Consider the following 18,899-nt stretch of genomic DNA (forward strand, 5'->3'; position numbering starts at 1 on the left):
TGAATGATCAGTCCAGGAGGAGAAAGAAGCAGATTTCTCTGATAAGATATATTACAAAGTTTCTGTTTTCCATAAACATTTTTTATGTATCTTTTTGTCTTTTTTTTTATACAAAAATAAGTAATAACGTGACAATTCGGGATGAACGGAAACAAATTCCTTAGCACCCAGTAGATGGCAACGATGACCCAGCGATGAGGAGGAGGAAGAGGGAGAACCTGGGGAGGAGGAGTTGCTCCGCACATGTGCAGAAGTAGCTGAGCCAGGAGAGATCACATTCACTTACAGCTCCAGCTCACACATAGCAGCTTTCCCCCATATCTCCCGCACAAAGCAGCGTGGTGTACAATGCCGGTGACCGAGAAGGACCTGGCAGAAGATGCCCCATGGAAGAAGATCCAGCAGAACACCTTTACCCGCTGGTGTAATGAGCACCTGAAATGTGTCAACAAGAGGATTGGCAACCTGCAGACTGACCTGAGCGATGGTCTGCGACTTATCGCCCTGCTGGAGGTGCTGAGCCAGAAGAGGATGTATAGAAAGTACCACCAGAGACCCACCTTCAGCCAGATGCAGCTGGAGAACGTGTCCGTCGCCTTGGAATTCTTGGAGAAAGAGAACATTAAACTGGTGTCCATAGGTATGAATGACATTATTTCTATAACCCCCTTTAATTTGGGTTTCGGAGGTGCAGATGCAGCTTTGATAAACAGTTTTCCTATTGCGCTTTTATTTTATTGAATGCATTTATCCTACCTTCGCACATTTATACCGTGCAGGACGAGAGTTCATTCATTTCTGCAGACTGAAAGGGTTAACATCGAGCGTGACTTTTGGGGTTCCTTCCCTGTCTTGTAAAAAATTCTGCGCTGTTACATTGTTATCTTATCTCAATCGCTTGCATTATATGTTGTGTTACGTGCGTTTCCTATATGGCTTTGCATAAAGGTTGGAAGCACAGGGGCCTGTAGAGCGGGGCGTTCTGCAGGCGTGACCGCGCACACCTGTCGAATTGTGTTCTGCTGCTTCTCCGTGACCTCCCGTCTGATGTCAGATATTGTTATGAACCCTTCTGTTTGGGTCTTTTTTGTGTTTTTCATTATTGTGTTTTTCGGTGTTTTGCTGCTCAGGCTACAGGTGAGGCAGGGTGTGGCCTGGGCTACGTACAGGTACACAGGAGAGGTCCAGGGCAGGTGCGGCTCTATGAAATATTGGAAGAATGTAATATCTGATGGCGCCAGTATTGTGCTGTCTGATAGACAGGGTAAAATTCTCATTATCGGGATAATTTTTATTCTTTTCTTATCCTTGTTATGAATTTAATAAGCCCCTTGAGATTAGGAAGATTGCGTTCTTCTTATGGGAATAGAAAGCGATCATTAACGCTGCAGAAAACGAATATGCTTGATCTGCACGCAAACAATAGTAGGAAAAATGGCGCGTATTTCCTAGCACTTAAAAAAAAAAATTTATTACTGTAGTGTGCTCCATATTCCTCAGCTCTGTGCACATACATTATGGTTAGGAAGCTTTACTAGACTGGATTTAGCGTAGCCCACCAGCACGCCTTTTTGCAGAAAACTTTAGTAAATAAGTTGTATAATGGGCAACTTGCAAGCCGCGACCCCATTTCCCCAAAATTATAGAAAATTCATGAGTGTCAGAAAAATGCATTACCGTTTTGACAAACGGACAGATGTCTCTTTGTGTTTCAGATAAGACTCGCCCATTAAAAGGCAACGTATGTGCAAAAAACCCGGATCATAGACAGGTTACCATCCAGATGCCATGCATTTTTCATTGCAATTATTAACATGGGAAACTGTATTTGGCCTTTATTATAAAATTTCTATATAACGAACATAAGGATGAAAAAGGGATAATTTTTGGACACGTTTGTCCGGACTTGGTTTTCGTCCTTAATCATAGATCGAGCATATGGACATCACAAGAGGGTGGTTCCCGCATTCCCCAGTCTGAACAGAGCCGTGCTGGCAGATCCAGCATTTCATGGTTGGCCATTCTTTTGAGTGGTGCCATAAAATGCTACATTTCCCCTACAACAGCTGAAACATATGGACAGACAAGGTTTTCGCTGGTGGTTGAGGGACCAGCTTCTCGACCCATCATCAATGAGCTGTTACCTTCAGTTGCAGCCACATCCAAACTTTTTGAAGTTTTAGGGCTCATTTGCATAAACATGTTAATGGTTTTAACATGCACTAGAGGAAGGATGTTTTAAAGTAACTTTACATGTATAGAACATTACCCTAATGATGGTCATTCACACCTATGTGTTCAAGCATCCAAGTTCAATTGTCCTCTGCTGCATTTAACAGAAAAATAATCAGTCATTTTCCCATTTTTCCTATTTAAAGTACATGCAAATCAAGTGTTTTCCTCCCCAAGATCAATATTTTAAATTCATATTAATTCCTGTAATACTACAACCCTATGAACTAAAATAAAAAAAACAAGATCCGCACTCCTCTGCATGGATTGCAATACCTCCAACATGACCACATCAAGGATTGAATATGCAAGTATTGATTAAGATCACTGGCATTATTTGACTGATCAAAATGGGTGTATGAACTTTTGGAAATGTCAAAAAAATAATTCCAAACAAAGGAAAAAATTTAAAATGTAATCTGTTATTGTGAGCAGGTTGTAATGGCAAAAAGTTATGCAAAGTACAGACTTGCCTTGAAATCTACATGTACATGTTCCCACTTGACGCAGGCGTCCATACCAAAATGCGTGCAATATAGCAATCTGTTTTGTTTTTTTGCGCAGACAGTATTTTCGGTCTGAGTGTGATCCAACAGAACATCGGATCGCACTCGGACTAATGTTGTTCTATGGGGCCGTGCACATGTCAGAAGAAGAAAAAAAATCGGACAGTGTCTGTCCGAGGGAAAAAGTCGCAGCATTCTGAGATTGATCCGATATTTGGATCACCCATGCAAGTCAAGTGCATGGAAATCGCCAGAATGATGGCGCTTGCGCTGGTCCTCGATAGGAGATCAGGTCACTGACAAGAGACCAGCGGCAGGCGAAGAAAGAGGCCAGAGAGCAGTAATCGCAAAGCCAAGCCCCTTCCAATTGTGGTTAATTTGTATAACACTTCGCAGATGGATTTCTATGAACGTGGGGCATGGACTTATGATTAGAGATGTGCGAGCCAAAGCTGTAAAGTTTGGGGTTCGTACCGGATACCTAGTGTCCAATGCTGGACTCTGAACACAGACTTCTCCTAGAAGTTCATTTTAGAGTTCGAGAGATATTTTCCAGCTCCAAAGTTCGGGTCCCTATTGAGTTCGGGTTCTAGTTTTGGTACCCAAACCAAACTTTGGAGTAAAGTTCGGTCGAACCCAAAGAACTTGAACTTCCACTGGTCCGCTCATCCCTACTTGTGATCAAAAAAACCTGCTGACGGGTTCCTTTTTATGTAAGAAAAGCAAGAGCACAATATGTACTGTCTATATTTCTTCAATAGAGCAGACCTAAAAATCTGCGGGGTTGGTTTTCCCTGATTCAACTCCGATTTATATAGAATTGCAAAGTAAAAATAATTGCTCGACGAGATGTCCTATTATGGAGGAATTGTCCCGTATAAGCACTGCATCTGGTGGATAATATTGCGACAACATGGCGTCCATAAGAAATGCCGTGATGGATAATGCAAGGAGTCCGATAACTATTTTTGGATCTGTTCAGTATCTTATCATTTCTGCTGAGAATGAGGCGTGACAATCGTGTACATGTGAGCACTTTCTGTAGTCTCTCCGGACTTTGTTCTGCACAAATGTGGGCGTTGAAACAAGCTACTTTAGGCCTGTTCTCTGCTGATAAGGAACCGGCAGGAGAAACTGTCCTTATGACACAATGGCAAATACACTACCCAAAATAATCACCTTTTAATGTTAGTTCTACAGTTGAAAACTAAAGAAAAACGTTATAAAAATGTTTATAGGGGCCCTGACTACGTTACATTGAGGGTCATTTCATTGATATGTGCACTGAAGATGCCAGCGTGCGCTTAGATTTTGATGGGGGGAGAAATGCAGAATTTTTGAATCCAGATCTCTTGTTGATATCAAGCAGATTTTTTTTTCCCCTGCCATCTGCACCATCTGATTTTAGCCATGAGGCATTGAAAACATACTGGACAGTTATAGATGCGAAAATATAGTGCCATTAATTCCACAGCGCCTTACAGACATTATCATATATGATGGGATATGAGACACTAAAGTAGACACTCGATGTAACCAAACTAATAAACGGAGTCAGAAAACTATTTTATAACACTTGGGCATTGCCAATGGAGACCACTCTAATGTCCTCCTTCCACCACCACGCAAATAATGGGTTCTAGTAGTGACCCCTGGCTCAATCTGCCATGGAATAGATTATTTAAAGAAGTTGTCCACAACTTTCACTGATGCCGCCGGCCGGAAGTCCTTGCCTGCAGTGCTTGGCCATCCATCTGTAGTGGCCGCCACGGGCTACTGCACATCCGCCTCCCATTTAATTAAATAGGAGGCGAAGGTACAGTAACAAGCGCCGGCCACTACAACTTGACGGCCATGTGACTCGCCCCCTGGGCCTAGTGTGGACGTGTGTGGGATACCCGGAACCGGGTCTCTGGGGGTCGTAGAATCCGTGGCGGTGACCCGGTCCCGTGGCTCAGGGTGGTCAGGCCGATGGCGGTATTTTGTGGGGGTTTTAGGTTAATTGTCCGACTATGTCACCCGTGGATTGCGGTCAGCGCGGACCGCCGCTGCAAGGCAGACCGCTGGGGCTGATGGTGTGTGCAGCTGAGGTAGTGTGACTCCCCACGGGAAGAGTGGAGCCCCAGGGCAGTGTAGTTGATGGTGAGGGTGATAGTGCACGGGAGTCCCAGCACTAGTAGTGCTGGTGCGGAAATGAAGCGGGAACGACTCAGAGTCTTTGCAGTGCAGTTCAGGGTCTTTACTGGTGATATTGAGGCTGACCCTCCCGGGAGTACTGGCTAACATAAGGGGCCTGGTCAGTCTGCGAGCAAACAGGAGTTCCCCTGGCCAGGTGGAGTTGTAGGCCTCCCCGTCTATCTGCACTCTTTCTGGCTACCTTGCTGTAAGCGGGTAGAAGTAGCCCACGTCCCTGAGTATACCGTGTGGTGCTCACCCGTATGGCTGGTGACTTGGGGCCTTCTGGTAGCCTCCGCTCCTGGATGGCGGTGCTGGTCCCTTCCTTGTGACTGAGCCGCCGGGCTTCTATGGCCAGAGGACCTGGAATCCCCTGCCGGCTGGTTTCTGCTGCTGGGTGAATATCAGTCCCCACAGCCTCGGACTCCTGTGTCCGGTTCCTAGATTCTTCTGCCAGGGCAAGCTATATCTCTGCTTAGCTTCCAGCCCCTGGTCTTCTGCTACTGCTCCTACAGAGCTCCTGCTGCAACTCTCCCTGTGTCTGGAACTGTCTCCAGCCTCTGACTGAACTCTAATCCCGCCCCAGACCCAGTTTATAAGGACAGATTCCTCCCCTCCCAGGTCTGGGCAGGAAGTGTTGCATGCTTAGGGCTCCTGACCAGAGAAACCTTCCACCTGCTCCCAGACGTAATATTTCTATTACTGTGGCAACCAGACCCCTGGGGTGCCACACATACACCGCAGGTAAGCACTTGTGGCTGCCGCTGTCGGCACTGACAATGGCTGATCGGCGGGGGTACCGCGTGCGGGACCCCAAACGATCATACATTGATGCTCTATCCTAGGGAGAGGGCAGCAATGTCAAAGTAGTGGGCAACCTCTTTAACTATTTCAGAGCTCACATTTGTAATGTCACCGGTCCATACTCGGGGCTATCTCAGTCCTCTCTTATTTTCTGATATAGCTAAATCATAAAGAAGATTCAAGTCCAACCTATCCCTTAACCTGATGATCCAGAAGTAGACAAAAATCCCATGAGTCGGATGCTAAAATTCCTTCCTGACTCCACATTCCGCAGTCAGACTATTTCCCTGGATCAACGTCCCATCACAGAGTCTAGCACCCAGAATCTGTAATATTGTATTCCTCATAAGTCATCCAGGCCTCCTTTTTAAATCATGAATACTCATAATTAATAAAAGTAATGTTTGAAAATATGTCCCCCATATATATCTTTTTAAGCCTGGATTGAGCTACACTGGATGAAGGCAACGTCCCCTGAACGTATTCTACTTGTCACTCTCATTCTGGTACACTTTAACTAATGTTGGCGAAATATTCCAGTTTACAAATTCCTGAAATACCCATTCTCCACCAGTGACACAGCTAACGACAAAGTCACATTCCTCGTAAATTGTGTGGTCACTTTTACTTAACTGATAAATAAGTTGCTTTTTCTTGAGAAAATGTTTTGTAGATTTATTACTTTTCTTGCAATGTGATATATGAAGCTGTGCCCTTCTGCTACATGCAGATAAGTCAGTCTATGTATAGCACTGTCACCTATGACCTAAACTACAGTGATTACAGAAAAATAGTTGACAAACGCGGTGCCTTTCAACAGCTTAGTGATGATCGATATAGTGAACCTGCATACAAGTACGGTTCATAGTCAATAGCAATTGTTTAGGCAATGAAAGCTTTGGGGAGTGCACATTAGGTTATCGTTGGACGACCCTGCTGATATTGACGGGTTAAGTCGAAAGCCTAATGAGTATAGGGGCCCCCAACAGATGATGTCTGGGGCGATAAGAATCTGGCATGACCAATTTCAACACTAGATTCTTTTGTTCTCAGCGAGAAAAGCCACTGGCAAATGTGTCTGGCAGCAGCTCTCTCATAGAGAACATTCAGCACAACGAGTGCTTTTGAGTATGGGAGAGACAGCTGCCGGGTGAATTATTGGCCAAACCGTCATTCGGCCAACTGCTATCAAAAGTGTATAGGGGGCTTAACTTCTATATTGCAGGGGTCTGTGACTGTCGCATGTGACGCGCCCCCTGGGCCTGTGTCGTTTGTGCACGTGTGTGCGGGGAATACCCGGAGCCGGATCGCTGGGGGTTGTAGTCTCCGTGGCGCCGACCCGGTCCGCGCCCAGGGTGGTCAATTCAGTGGCAGTCCTATTAGTGAGATAACAGTCCAACTACGCCACCCGTGGATTGCGGTCAATGGGGACCGCCGCTGCAAGGCAGACCGCTGAGGCCGGTGTTGTGTGCAGCTAAGAATGGGATGACTCCCCACGGGAGGAGTACAGCCTCAGGGCAGTTAGCGTGGATGATGGGAGTGATGGTGGAGATAGTGCCGGAGGAGCAAGAAGTCACAGACAACGTGTTGCAATCCAATGTCCTTTACTCACAGTTTGTATTCTCCAGGTCACTCTCGCGAAGCAGTGACCACCCAAGCCGTGCTGCGTCCACCAGGCAAGGGACTCTGTCAACTCCCAGGTCTTTCTGGAGTATGTCTCAAAGCTCCCTTCCGTCCTTTCTCTGGCTCGTGCCCCACCAGTGACCAAGCTTATGTCCAGCTCCCGTGGTCCTTCTCTTGGGAGGGCTACGTGCCCACGTCCCTGACCCTCTATGGTATGCCTTCCTAGCATGGTGTAGCGAGGGGTCGCACCAAGGGCTGGCCACGACCTCCGGTTCTTGGCTGAAGATGATTCGCTTCCACCAATTTGGGATCCGGTACCCTGTTCGGCCAACCCGTCACCCGCAATCTCCTGGGTCCTTAGGGTTCTCTCTTCCTTCTCGTTCCTGAGCCTTTCTGTTTCACTTGTTACTTCTGTTCTGGTCTTGTTCCCTTTTCCTTTCCACTGTTCTTTCTCCCCTCTTTCTCCCCTCTTTCTCCCCTCTTTCTCCCCTCTTTCTCCCCTCTTTCTCCCCTCTTTCTCCCCTCTTTCTCCCCTCTTTCTCCCCTCTTTCTCCCCTCTTTCTCCCCTCTTTCTCCCCTCTTTCTCCCCTCTTTCTCCCCTCTTTCTCCCCTCTTTCTCCCCTCTTTCTCCCCTCTTTCTCCCCTCTTTCTCCCCTCTTTCTCCCCTCTTTCTCCCCTCTTTCTCCCCTCTTTCTCCCCTCTTTCTCCCCTCTTTCTCCCCTCTTTCTCCCCTCTTTCTCCCCTCTTTCTCCCCTCTTTCTCCCCTCTTTCTCCCCTCTTTCTCCCCTCTTTCTCCCCTCTTTCTCCCCCTTGGGTCGGAAAGCAGACGACCAGTCCGAGTATTGGGTTGCAATCCTCGTCCGAATTATATGGCTGTCTGACTCTTCCCTTACTGGGGCTCATTAAGCCCATCAGAGGTAATGATCCTGAGGGTCCATCCAGAACATGGGCATCTTCATCTTTAATTGCATATTAAAGATGTTCTGTATATACACACAGAACATCTCATTAACAAGAACTCCTGGGAGGATTCACAAATAACCCATACAATAAAGACCTTAGTGCTACAGGTTGGCCAATTGGGTTGTCTTCTTCTGGGACCAACATGGTGCTTCAAGAAGGTTTATTTTATTAAAACAGCAAAGGTGCAGCATAGTGGCTTTAAATGAGTAGGAACTGCAATTGTAGATGCTAGTGAGAAGAGTTGATATGGACAGTGTAGGTTGAGAAGAGTTGTTCTGTTTCTTGAAAAAAAGGAATTCCCAAAATCTTTACTTTTTATGAGATACCATAAATATGAAAAACATAAAACATATGACTGGCTGAGTGTTTTGTGCAGTTCATGGATTGTCCCATATATTGCGTCGTAGGACATCAGATGGGATACCATTTGTGGTCTTCTCTTTTCTTTTTTTTTTTTTTTCTTCTGGAAATAGACAAGTCTGACTAATGGACGTGTGGTATGTGACATTTCTCTCCAAATCTGTGTATATCGTTTTGTTTTTGATAAACACCAACAAGAATTACTATGGAGACCCGCCTGAGGAGGTGGGAGGAGAACAGCCTGAAACCAACTTGGTTTCTGTCAAAAATTGCCCGTCCGCAGTAAATCCAAATATTTTCTTGACACAAAAGACTGAACTTTCTACAAAGTTGTTTGTGAACAAAGATGCATAAGAAATGTGTTGTTATAACATGTAATTCTAAAGCTCTCATGGAGATGAACACTTGGTACATTACAATAGAATTTCTTCTAGAATGTCTCTGTAGAATTCTTTATTCCAGGAATAAGAGAACCTGATAGGTGGCAAACATATCTTATTATCTTGGAAATATCTGACCCTTACCGACTAAGGCCGGATTCACATGTCCGACATCAACGGTTTTAGCCGCTGTTCTCTTGACCCAAACTTGACAGCCTCGTAGGCATATATGAGGTTTTTGAGTTCCAGTTAGGAGACCAGTAGCAGGTCTGAACATTGCAGTGTGTACTCTGACTCTAACTAAGGGTGGCAAGTCTCCAAGATGGCAACCCATCAAGGGTGTACATAGCTTACATGTAAACTAGTTTGGGGCCCATAAAAATTTAGGTTCAAGCCTTTTTTAGTCCCATAGCCCTTGCTATTGGGTATCAAAAAAATTGTGCAAGCCTTCTCTCTCCAGAGCAACTACGTGATTAACCATCAAGGAGATAAGGATTTGACCCATGTTTTGTGGAGAGAGGATGGAGAAATAACACCTTGGTGGAAAGTTCCTTTGTGGGGAACTCATATGGTCATTGGAATGGTGCATGAGCATTTGGTACTGTGCTGAATAGGGAGCCTTGTTCCTGTTGTGCCTCATCAAAGTCAGATTTTCAAAATGTCAGTGGACATTATAAATCAATGGGATTCATTGAAATCTATTTGGAATGGATTTGTCATACCCATCATGGATTAAAAAAAACAAAAAAAAACCTAATCTAGATACCCAACATGGAATCGGTAAGAATAGAAAAAAAAAGTTTATTTGGATTTGTCCATGATTTATGAGACCTAAGTGAATCTGTAGAAAGTCGACAGCTTGATTAAAAAGGTTACTCCCAAAAGAACAATCTTAATAGTGTAATAAAAGCACAAAATATCACAACGATGCAAGAGGATGATCTAACTGAACGGCCCACACTACATTGTGTATGTAATTCATGTAAAAGGTCATATTTTGGAACATTTGTGGACACCCGTATGGTCTAAGGAGCTGCTCCAAGTCTCTCTTCCCCTGACATGTATCATTGACTAGGTTCCTTGCCAGGAATGATCTCACCCAAACTCTGTTCTCCTCATAAACATGAGCTTCGGGGTGTGGTAGGTGAAGTGTTTCACTGACAGAAACCTTTTAACATTTTTTTGCTTCTGAAAAACAACTTCCTTTTTTTGTGTTTGGAGAAGACCCGATTGTTTTCACACCCATATTAACGCATTAAAGAAAAGGGAATCTGTTGTTATTTCTTGAACATGCCACACTGGTGATTGATGGACCATTCACAGAAACGTTAGTCCCTTCCTAGTGCCGTCTTGTCTCGTTTGGTTTGCAGTTGTGTTCTTTTTCATTGACTACCCCAGTATATTCACCAGGCCATACTCAGCCCAAATATTGTGCCCTATCCCCACACAAAAGGTATAGATTTCCCATGATCCTTGATAACAGATGCAATTTTTATATGGCGTGATCTGTTGTAATAAGCAGTGCTTTAGAAACCGTACTTGTTGCTTCCAGCAAATGAATCCTAAATGATTTTTTGAGGGGCTGTTTTTCTGAGTGGAACCAAAAAACTCCATATGCTCAAAAGATGTTTATGATGGGTAAGATTCTCCCGACTTAGGTTCTGCAATAATTTCATCATATATTATATGGTTTAATGTGCCCACTACTACAAAGAAGTCTCCTCGAAGTTCCAAGAGCACTCAACCCGAGGCCCAGTACTTTTATATGGTCATGTAGCTTCTTGGTGGTTTCTAATAGTCTTATAATTCGCAGTAGAGGGTGCAGTATCATATAATTTAAAGGGGTTGTTAAGGATTTGGATATTGATAACTTATTCATAGGATGGGTCATCATTATGAGATCGATGGATTCCAGACACTTGACATTCCCATTGATGGGCTGTTTGCAGCTCCCAAAGCAACGCAACAAGAAGTAAAGTGTGAACTGAGCCAAAACATCATAGCTCGGTATATTGTGTAGTGGTCATCGTTGGTACTGCAGATTTGCTACTTCTGAAGTGAAGGTGTCATGTGTCCGAGTCCCACTGATTTGATATTGATGAACTATATCCTAACCAATATGTTGGGCCAAATTCATTCCTAAAGTCACCGATTTAACCTTTTTATATGTCCTTTTTGTACACAAACCAGTGCTCTCCATTGTTTTTCCTCAGAATCCTCCATAATAAGGTGTCAACTGGCAGAAAGTCGAATTACAACCGAAGTAACACTATGACCTCACCCCAATTTATGTGAAACTTGAAAGATTTCAATAACCTTGAAGCAAATAATATGCTGTAAACTGAGGCGCAGCTGATGTGCGCTGTGTGCCCTTTAATTACGGCTTCCAGATGGTTTTCTTGTAAAATTATTGCCGGAGTATTATCACTCCTTAAGAAGAAAGGAAGTTGACAGCAAAGTCTTGTCATACAATATTGATTTACAAAATTATGTAAACTGCCTCCTGACCCTATATAACGAGACGTGAAAGACGAAAACTTCATCAGTACTCATCGGGCCTCTAAAAGAAAACCTGTTGCCCATAGCAACCAATCAGAGCTCAGCTTTCATATGAAAAACCGCTCTGGTAAAATGAAAGCTGTGCTGTGATTGGTTTCTATGTGCATTTCCAGCCATGTTTTTCTAATATTACTGAAATGCCCCACTTCATCATTGCTAGATAAAACTTGTCTTTTTTGTTCTTTTACCCTCAATTAGTCTCGTATATAAAATCTTGTGACATCGATAGTCTTTCATTTTAACCCTCACTAGAAAACTTGAATCTGGTTGCTATAAGAAACACCAGCGTTTCTTGTCTGTCCTATGTTTTTACGCATGAGCCCCAGTATATACAATTCATGGAAAGGGTCACTGCTGAAGGGAAAAGGGGTTGTCGTTTTTTGTCCTCTTCCTTTTATGTCGGAAGAGTCCGAAATGATAAAGTTGTTGCGAATCGATCTGAACGACGGATCCACGAGAATCGCCTCTTACTTGATACCATCTGAAGCTCTACTTTTGATTGGCTGTCTTGACATCACATGTGCATCATTCCACAATGATGACTTCACACTAGGCCAGCTAATCAAAAGAAGATCCGTGGATACCGTCAGGGGAAAAAAAAAAACTTTCTCCCGCTCACTGACGTGGCCGATGGATAGGGTGGTCCCCATAGATGAGCACCAGCTCTACAGTATGATCATCACGGGATGTCCTGATGTTAGGATCATTAGTGATCCGCTGTAATTGGAGTAGAAAGCCAGTTTAGTTGCCTTGCAGCGCCACCCAAGGGAAAACCACAGTGTTGCGCTGCTCCCATTGAAATGAATTGTCTGTCCATATAATGTATGAATTTGTAAGTTCATCCAGAGAAGAGGCTCTCTTCCTAGCTACATACACTCTCTTCTCTAACCTTGAATATAGGTATATATTATTATATTAACTCAAAAATTCCAAACTTTTTTGTAACCATTGTATCCCCTTGAGTTGTGTAAGAAATTTTATTCAAACAAATATGGCCGCCAAGAAGTGGTTGACACCACTTTCCCAAATTCCTGAAATAGTAATAATGACTATTTCAAAAGGCTTGTGCTGAGGCTATGGTGGGGACTATGGACATTATTGATGGTTGGTCCTACCCTGAAAGTACCCTTACATGAGCCAGAACTATCATTGTAGCTCCTGTTCTGACGGACTCCTATTATTAAGGGCCTTCAGCTCGATCTCGAGCCATGGCGACTTCATGGAAGAACGATCTGTAGGAAGATCCATCTTGTGCAAGGCCAGATAGGTCCACCAGGGTCTTCTCCACCATTATCTTGCTTGTATCAAGCCATCAGGTTGTTGGTCTTCTTCTTCGCCTTGTTTCTTCTATTCTTTTGACCATGATGTCCTACTCCAGTACAGCTCACTTATATTGGCCTTTGTCTGTTCTGGGTTTGTTTGTTTTTTTGCTTTCAAAATTGACGTTTGGGAGCTAGATCCATGGCGATAATCTGATCATTGCAACGCATGGTTTCTGAAAGGTGTATGACACGCCCCCTGGGCCAGTGCTGTTTGGGGATTACCCGGAGCCGGATCTGATGGGGGTTGTAGTCTCCGAGTGGCGGCGACCCGGTCCGTGCCCAGGGTGTCAAACTCAGTGTATGGCAGTCTTTACAGATGTTATTAGTTGTTCTTAGTGTCGACTACGCCACCCGTTGATTTGCGGTCAAAAGGCCGCCGCTGAAGCAGGGTCCGCTGAGGCTGGTGGTATATGTGCAGCTGTGGTAGTATAACCCCCAACGGGAGGGGTATAGCCTCAGGGGGTCAGGTGTAGAGGATGGTGGTAGTGGTGGTGCAGTGTGGATGGTAAGAAGACTCAGAGTCGGGCTGTGCAGTTCAGGGTTTTTACTTACTGCTGTTCTGTTGGTCACTCTGGCCTTGAGTGACCGCCCGAGCCGTGCTGCGTCCACCAGGTCCTGGACTCGGCCAACCCCCAAGCAATTCTGGAGCGTGGTCCTGAGCTCCCTTTCTGACTGTCCTCTCTACTGGCCGTTCCCACCAGGGGTCCACTTGTGTCCGGCTCCCTCGGGTCTCCTGTTGGGTGAACCTTCTTTGGCTTCCCTGACCCTATGCTCGGTGTGCCTTCTTAGTGGACTTGGTGAGGGGCTGCTCCACATGTAATGTCGCAGCCTCCGGTTCTTAGTTGAGGGTAGTTTCTCTCCTCCACTAATTTGGGATCCGGTTCCCTTGCGTGCCAACCCTTCACCCTTCTGGTTGTATACTGGGTTCTTGGGGTTCCTTCTTCTCCCCCTCTGGGTCCTTCTCTTCTCCTCTCTCTCTTCTCTCTGCAGGCGCTCCTGGACCTCTCTCAGGACTGACTGACCCTCTACAGAAGACTGACCCTGATCTAAGATGGTGCCCACCTTATATACTCCCTCTATGTGTGAGCTCAGGTGACCAGCACCCAATGAGCTCCTAGCCTTACCCAGACTGCTCCCCCTATCTGCCCCTAAACTACTGGGATGTTCCACCCCCCCTCCCACTCCAGCCAGGGACAGACACTGTCGTACCTGCACATATACTGGTGGGAGTACCGTCGGTCTGTCCCCCGGAAATGGGATGTATGTAGTGTATGCAGCTATCTGAGCTCAGTCCCACACTCCATCCTTACCCGGGAGTGGAATACCACACCTCTGGCTTGAGGCGTAATACCCCTGTAGCAGCCGAGTCCTCAGGGTGCTACATGTATATACACCATCTACTCATTTGTTACTGCCTAAATGTAATTTCTCTGCTCTGAAAAAAAAATATTCAGAATTCTTTTATCAGTACTCAATGTTAGGAGAAAAGTGGTGATCCATAATCACAGGATATCACAACCCAATACGACCCTGAAACCTGCTCTCGAAGTAATGCTCCTCAGCACCTCGTAACTTGGAAGGTATCCACTCCGACTTAGACATGGCTACATTGAAATCCTTTTAGTCATCGAGGGATCAAAGTCTCTTCTGCTACAGACCTCTACTAATGTGGTCAATATGTGTGTTCATGGAGCTAAATGTTCTTTTTCTTTTGTTCGTTTTTTTTTTTTTTTGATATTGCTGAACATTGCCAGAAATTTCAAGACTTCATGTTTTATCAAGATATGATGACTCGATCGATTCCCCCAAAACTGAAACCAGAGACCCTTGTGATGTCATTGTAAACCACAGCCAAATGTGGCTCTTTTCATCAGCTGATTAGGTTCGGTTTGTTTAGTATAAACATTTTGGAGGTTGTGATGAAACATTTGCCGTATGTGATTAGTTGATGATTTCAACACTGATAAGGCTGACTTGTATGTTTTATCTCTTGTTGTTGGAATTATGTTCCCCTGGACACTTATGAAGATGAATCCCTTTTAGACTTCCTTCACACAGTCGATTTTTCTATTTTTTAAAATTAAGCCATTTTAATTACTGTAAAAAAAAGTGTACAGGAGAGAATTAATAGGAAAAGTGCAATTTTTACTGTGTATCCCCCATAAAAAAAACAACAAAGAATACTATATGCAAAACTCATACACTCCTCATTCGGACATCCGAGATAAAAAAAAGACTGTTTCTCATCGGTATGCTAGGTGTGACTTATGTCATCTGCTGTTGGTCCTTGCATTGGTGGCCATGCTGATGGTACAAAGTATTTCTTTTGTATGCCAAAAAAAAACAACTAATTCCTCAACTCTCCTACTCATCAAACAGTAAAAATTGTACAGCAGATGACACACAAATGGCATGTTTTAGGTTTTTTTTTTTTTGCGGACGCTGGATCTGCGAAAATACGGACATGTGAACAACCCCATAAACCATGACTAACATTTTCTAGTAAAAGCAGTATAAAACAGATTAACATACTGCCTTGTGAACAGCATTTAATGCCTTTAGCTCTAGTGTCTTTTTTTTTTTTTTTGGGGGGGGGGGGGTGTATTCCCCTAACTTCATGCAAAAATAACCTGACCTTAACACACATCTACTTTTGCTTCTATGTAATATTAATTTGACTAGCTTGTTTGAACGATTAGATAACTTTTTTTTTTTTGCAAATTATGAATCAAGTGTAAGATCAGTGCTCATTAGCACTTTTTCACAGGGGCCCACCAGAGAATTCTCCTGCTCTCCTATGGGCCAGTCCGAGCCTTGACACTTCTGATTATGAGGTTCGTAAGCTCCACTGGAGCCCAAATGATCAAAACACTACTTAAAGACATGGGCCTTGATAATATTTGAAAAACTATATAGTATGCTTTAAAAAAAAAAAAAAAAAAATTATCACGATTGACAAAATACGTCAAGATGGGATTTTTAGTGATTATGTTCATTTTCTTTAATTTGGCCAGCCACTGATATTTTTCTGCTTTGAATATATCCTGCGAATGCAGCACATTTGTTTCACAAATTTCTGAAACTGAATTTTTTTTTTTTTTCACCAAGCACTTTTATATATGTTTGCAGAAATTTTGGTGAATGTATCCTAAATGTGTCCCTTCAGGTGAAGTGAATAGTTTACATAATTTTATTGCAATGGGCGAGTATATTTTCCTTCGGCATGAGTTATGGGCCGAGAAGGATTACTTGGTATATGCTGAGGCCAAACGAACAACTTTTTCGCCTTTTAATGAATTGAGTTTTTTTTTTTTTATTTTCTTAATGAGTCTCTATCTGACATCCTATAACAAGGCTCATTTTTCTCTTGTATCCCCCCCCCCATGTGTCTCCGTGTACCACACAATATGGTGTGTTTAGATGACTAGTACTCGCTGAGGACGCCTTCTGTGGTCTCCCGCCAAACCTTAAATCCATACTGCTCCCATCTATTTACTGAGCTTGTTTGACTCTCTTCCCATGTATGAGAAACTCGGGCCGTATAATACTGTGCTAACAATCTGTCATAAAAATCACATTTCCTTGACGGTGATCTCCTTCCCAAATGTTAAAAACAGAAATCTGCACAAAGTGCTGGTCTGCGGGGAAAAGGCAAAGGAAAAGCAAATTTAGTTCTGTTCGGAAAATGAAAGCATAACTTTTTTTTTCTTTTTTTTTTGCTTGAACTATTTAAGGAACTTTTCAAGTAATAACATGGTTCACTTTAGTGAATAATCTGTAGTTACTGATGCACAACAGTTTTAATAAAAATTTTCTTTTAAAATACGCTTTCATCTTTTGCTTGGATCTTGGGTAATGACACGTTCCACGTTTCCCTATTTGACTCTTATTGCCTCCTTGACAAGGAACTTTAAACTTTTTGACCATTCTTGGCTTTTGTATTGTTTTAAAGGCGTCTATTCGGGACTTCCCGAGGATAGGCCATCAATATTGGCTGGGTAGTGATCCAACTGTTGGCAGTGCACAACTTTTTATCAGGTGTGTCAATAGGTTGTAATATCTGTTTGTTGTACTTTTGGCAGTAACAGTGCCTGGTATGGCAAGCAGTGACATAACGTGGGTTGTCAGCGCACAAGGCAAAGCAAGTGTTGTTCCCCCACACTCTCCCTAACCAAGTAATCTTGTCCCCTTTTAAATCGAATGGTGCCAGAGTAAATCAAGTAATGCCCTGAGTGCCAGTTTAAAATTATATAATGCCCCCTTAAAACAAACATGTACCCATGAGTGCCCCCTACAAAAGTAATGATGCCAACATATAAAAAGGAGAGCAGTGCACATCCAGGTAATATACAAAATGTAATAATCTTTATAAAATACAATTATACAGACCAAACGACAAATATCCATATATGTTAAAACATCTAAAAAGAGACATTAAAGGGAAAGTGACAGCTGATACATGCTGCCCGTACCACAGGCAGCATGTATCTGATACTGGTTGTATGATTTCAGCCAGTCGGTTTCACTCTGCAGCATTTCAGAGAAAACAACCTATTTTAGAAGCAGCATAGGAGACTAGTCGGACAGGCGAGTACCCAGTGCCTTCTCCCCATCCGTTCCCCTGGAGTACGAGCGTTTCAGGCTCAAACATACATGGCTGAAATTATGCCGCAAGTCTGATGCAGATTGGGCAGCATGGTGTCAGGTTCCCTTTAAAACCACGTTATGACAAATGGCCCAATTCATTGAGACTCATGAATTTATTGATTTACTGGTCGTGATGGAGTCAGACCCTCCTAATTCACAAAGTGGTTTCCTCCTCTTCATGAATCTGGTGCATCTGATGAGTTGCCTCCATTTGCCAAGCCAGACATTTGGCAACACCACAGCTCATCATGAATTAGACCAGCATTGGCGTCACGCCCCCATCGCACCATTTTAGCTTTATTGGGAGAAACTGGTATGAAAAATGCCAAAAGTCGCAAACATTTGCCACAACTCCGGGTTTGTAACTTTTTAACGCTTTTGCACCAGAAATCTTTAGTGAAAGTTTTGATAAGTCAGACCCAAAGTGTCTGACAAAGAAAACCTTCCTACACCTTTATAACCCCAGCAATATGTGCTGATATCGATAGGTTTCGCTGTGTCTTTTACTCAACAGTGCAATAATAATAATATGCAAAATAGCACATGGAAGAACAAAGACAGATTAATACAATAAATTAAATTACTTAGCAGTCATTGGACACAAAAACCATAATTTATACTTGCCTGATCCGGGCGACCAAGTCCTCTTCTCCGATATAAGCAGAGTGGTCCGACGTCAAGTGGGTGACGTCTTGCAGGCTGTAAGATGTAACACAGGATCCAATTATATCAGCGTTCTGCTGACTCCAATACAGTTCAAAGTGACGTTCGCTGATCCAAGACTCTTGTCCGGGGCATGTGCACTGCCCCGTATCTTCTGCACTATGTGGCACCACTCATTGACCGGTATGGCACCATGTTTTTTGTAATCCTAGACAATCCCTTTAATGTGATCCTCTGACAGGCATCTATTGCGTAAATGTCTAAAATCAGAATATCCCTTTAATTTAGTATATTGGGTCAAAACCGAACCACGTACTAAAAGTAGATGCGTCACCATAATGTGGTCATCTGATCTTAGAAATCCCCTTTGCATTGTAATCACTTTACAGTATATAATTTATTACCTTCACTATTGATTTACACAATGTAAAAGATTTCCTTACAAGTCAGTTCCTGTCCTGAGCTTTTCTAGAAAACTCTGGGTTTTATTAGTGATGTTCCTAATACGAGCATATCAGAATCCGAGGGGCTTTCCTGCTCTAGTTCTAATCTATTAGTTTAATAGCTTTTTCGGCAAGGTCGCATGATGTCTGCTCATTAGCTTAACTTTTTGCAGACAGCGTTTACCATGGTAATAGTCAATTGGTTGCCAGGGTTTATACATA

At 43.5% G+C, this 18,899-nt stretch overlaps 1 protein-coding gene across 4 annotated transcripts in view; it reads left to right on the forward strand.

The window, feature by feature from the left end:
- Positions 1-243: 243 nt before the first annotated feature.
- Positions 244-18,899, forward strand: part of FLNB (filamin B) — a 243,583-nt gene continuing 224,927 nt past the window's right edge. For 2 of the 4 annotated variants that reach the window (XM_073644626.1, XM_073644627.1), the window contains exon 1: positions 244-640. In XM_073644626.1, the coding sequence (XP_073500727.1) occupies positions 349-640 (292 nt within the window). In that variant the 5' untranslated portion in view covers positions 244-348. The remainder of the gene's footprint in view (positions 641-18,899) is intronic. The other 2 variants (XM_073644628.1, XM_073644629.1) reach the window with 1 other exon arrangement.

The sequence above is a fragment of the Phyllobates terribilis genome, unplaced genomic scaffold, assembly GCF_046119375.1.
Source record: "Phyllobates terribilis strain yellow unplaced genomic scaffold, ASM4611937v1 Scaffold_8__6_contigs__length_399053987, whole genome shotgun sequence".
Taxonomy (NCBI): Eukaryota; Metazoa; Chordata; class Amphibia; order Anura; family Dendrobatidae; genus Phyllobates; species Phyllobates terribilis.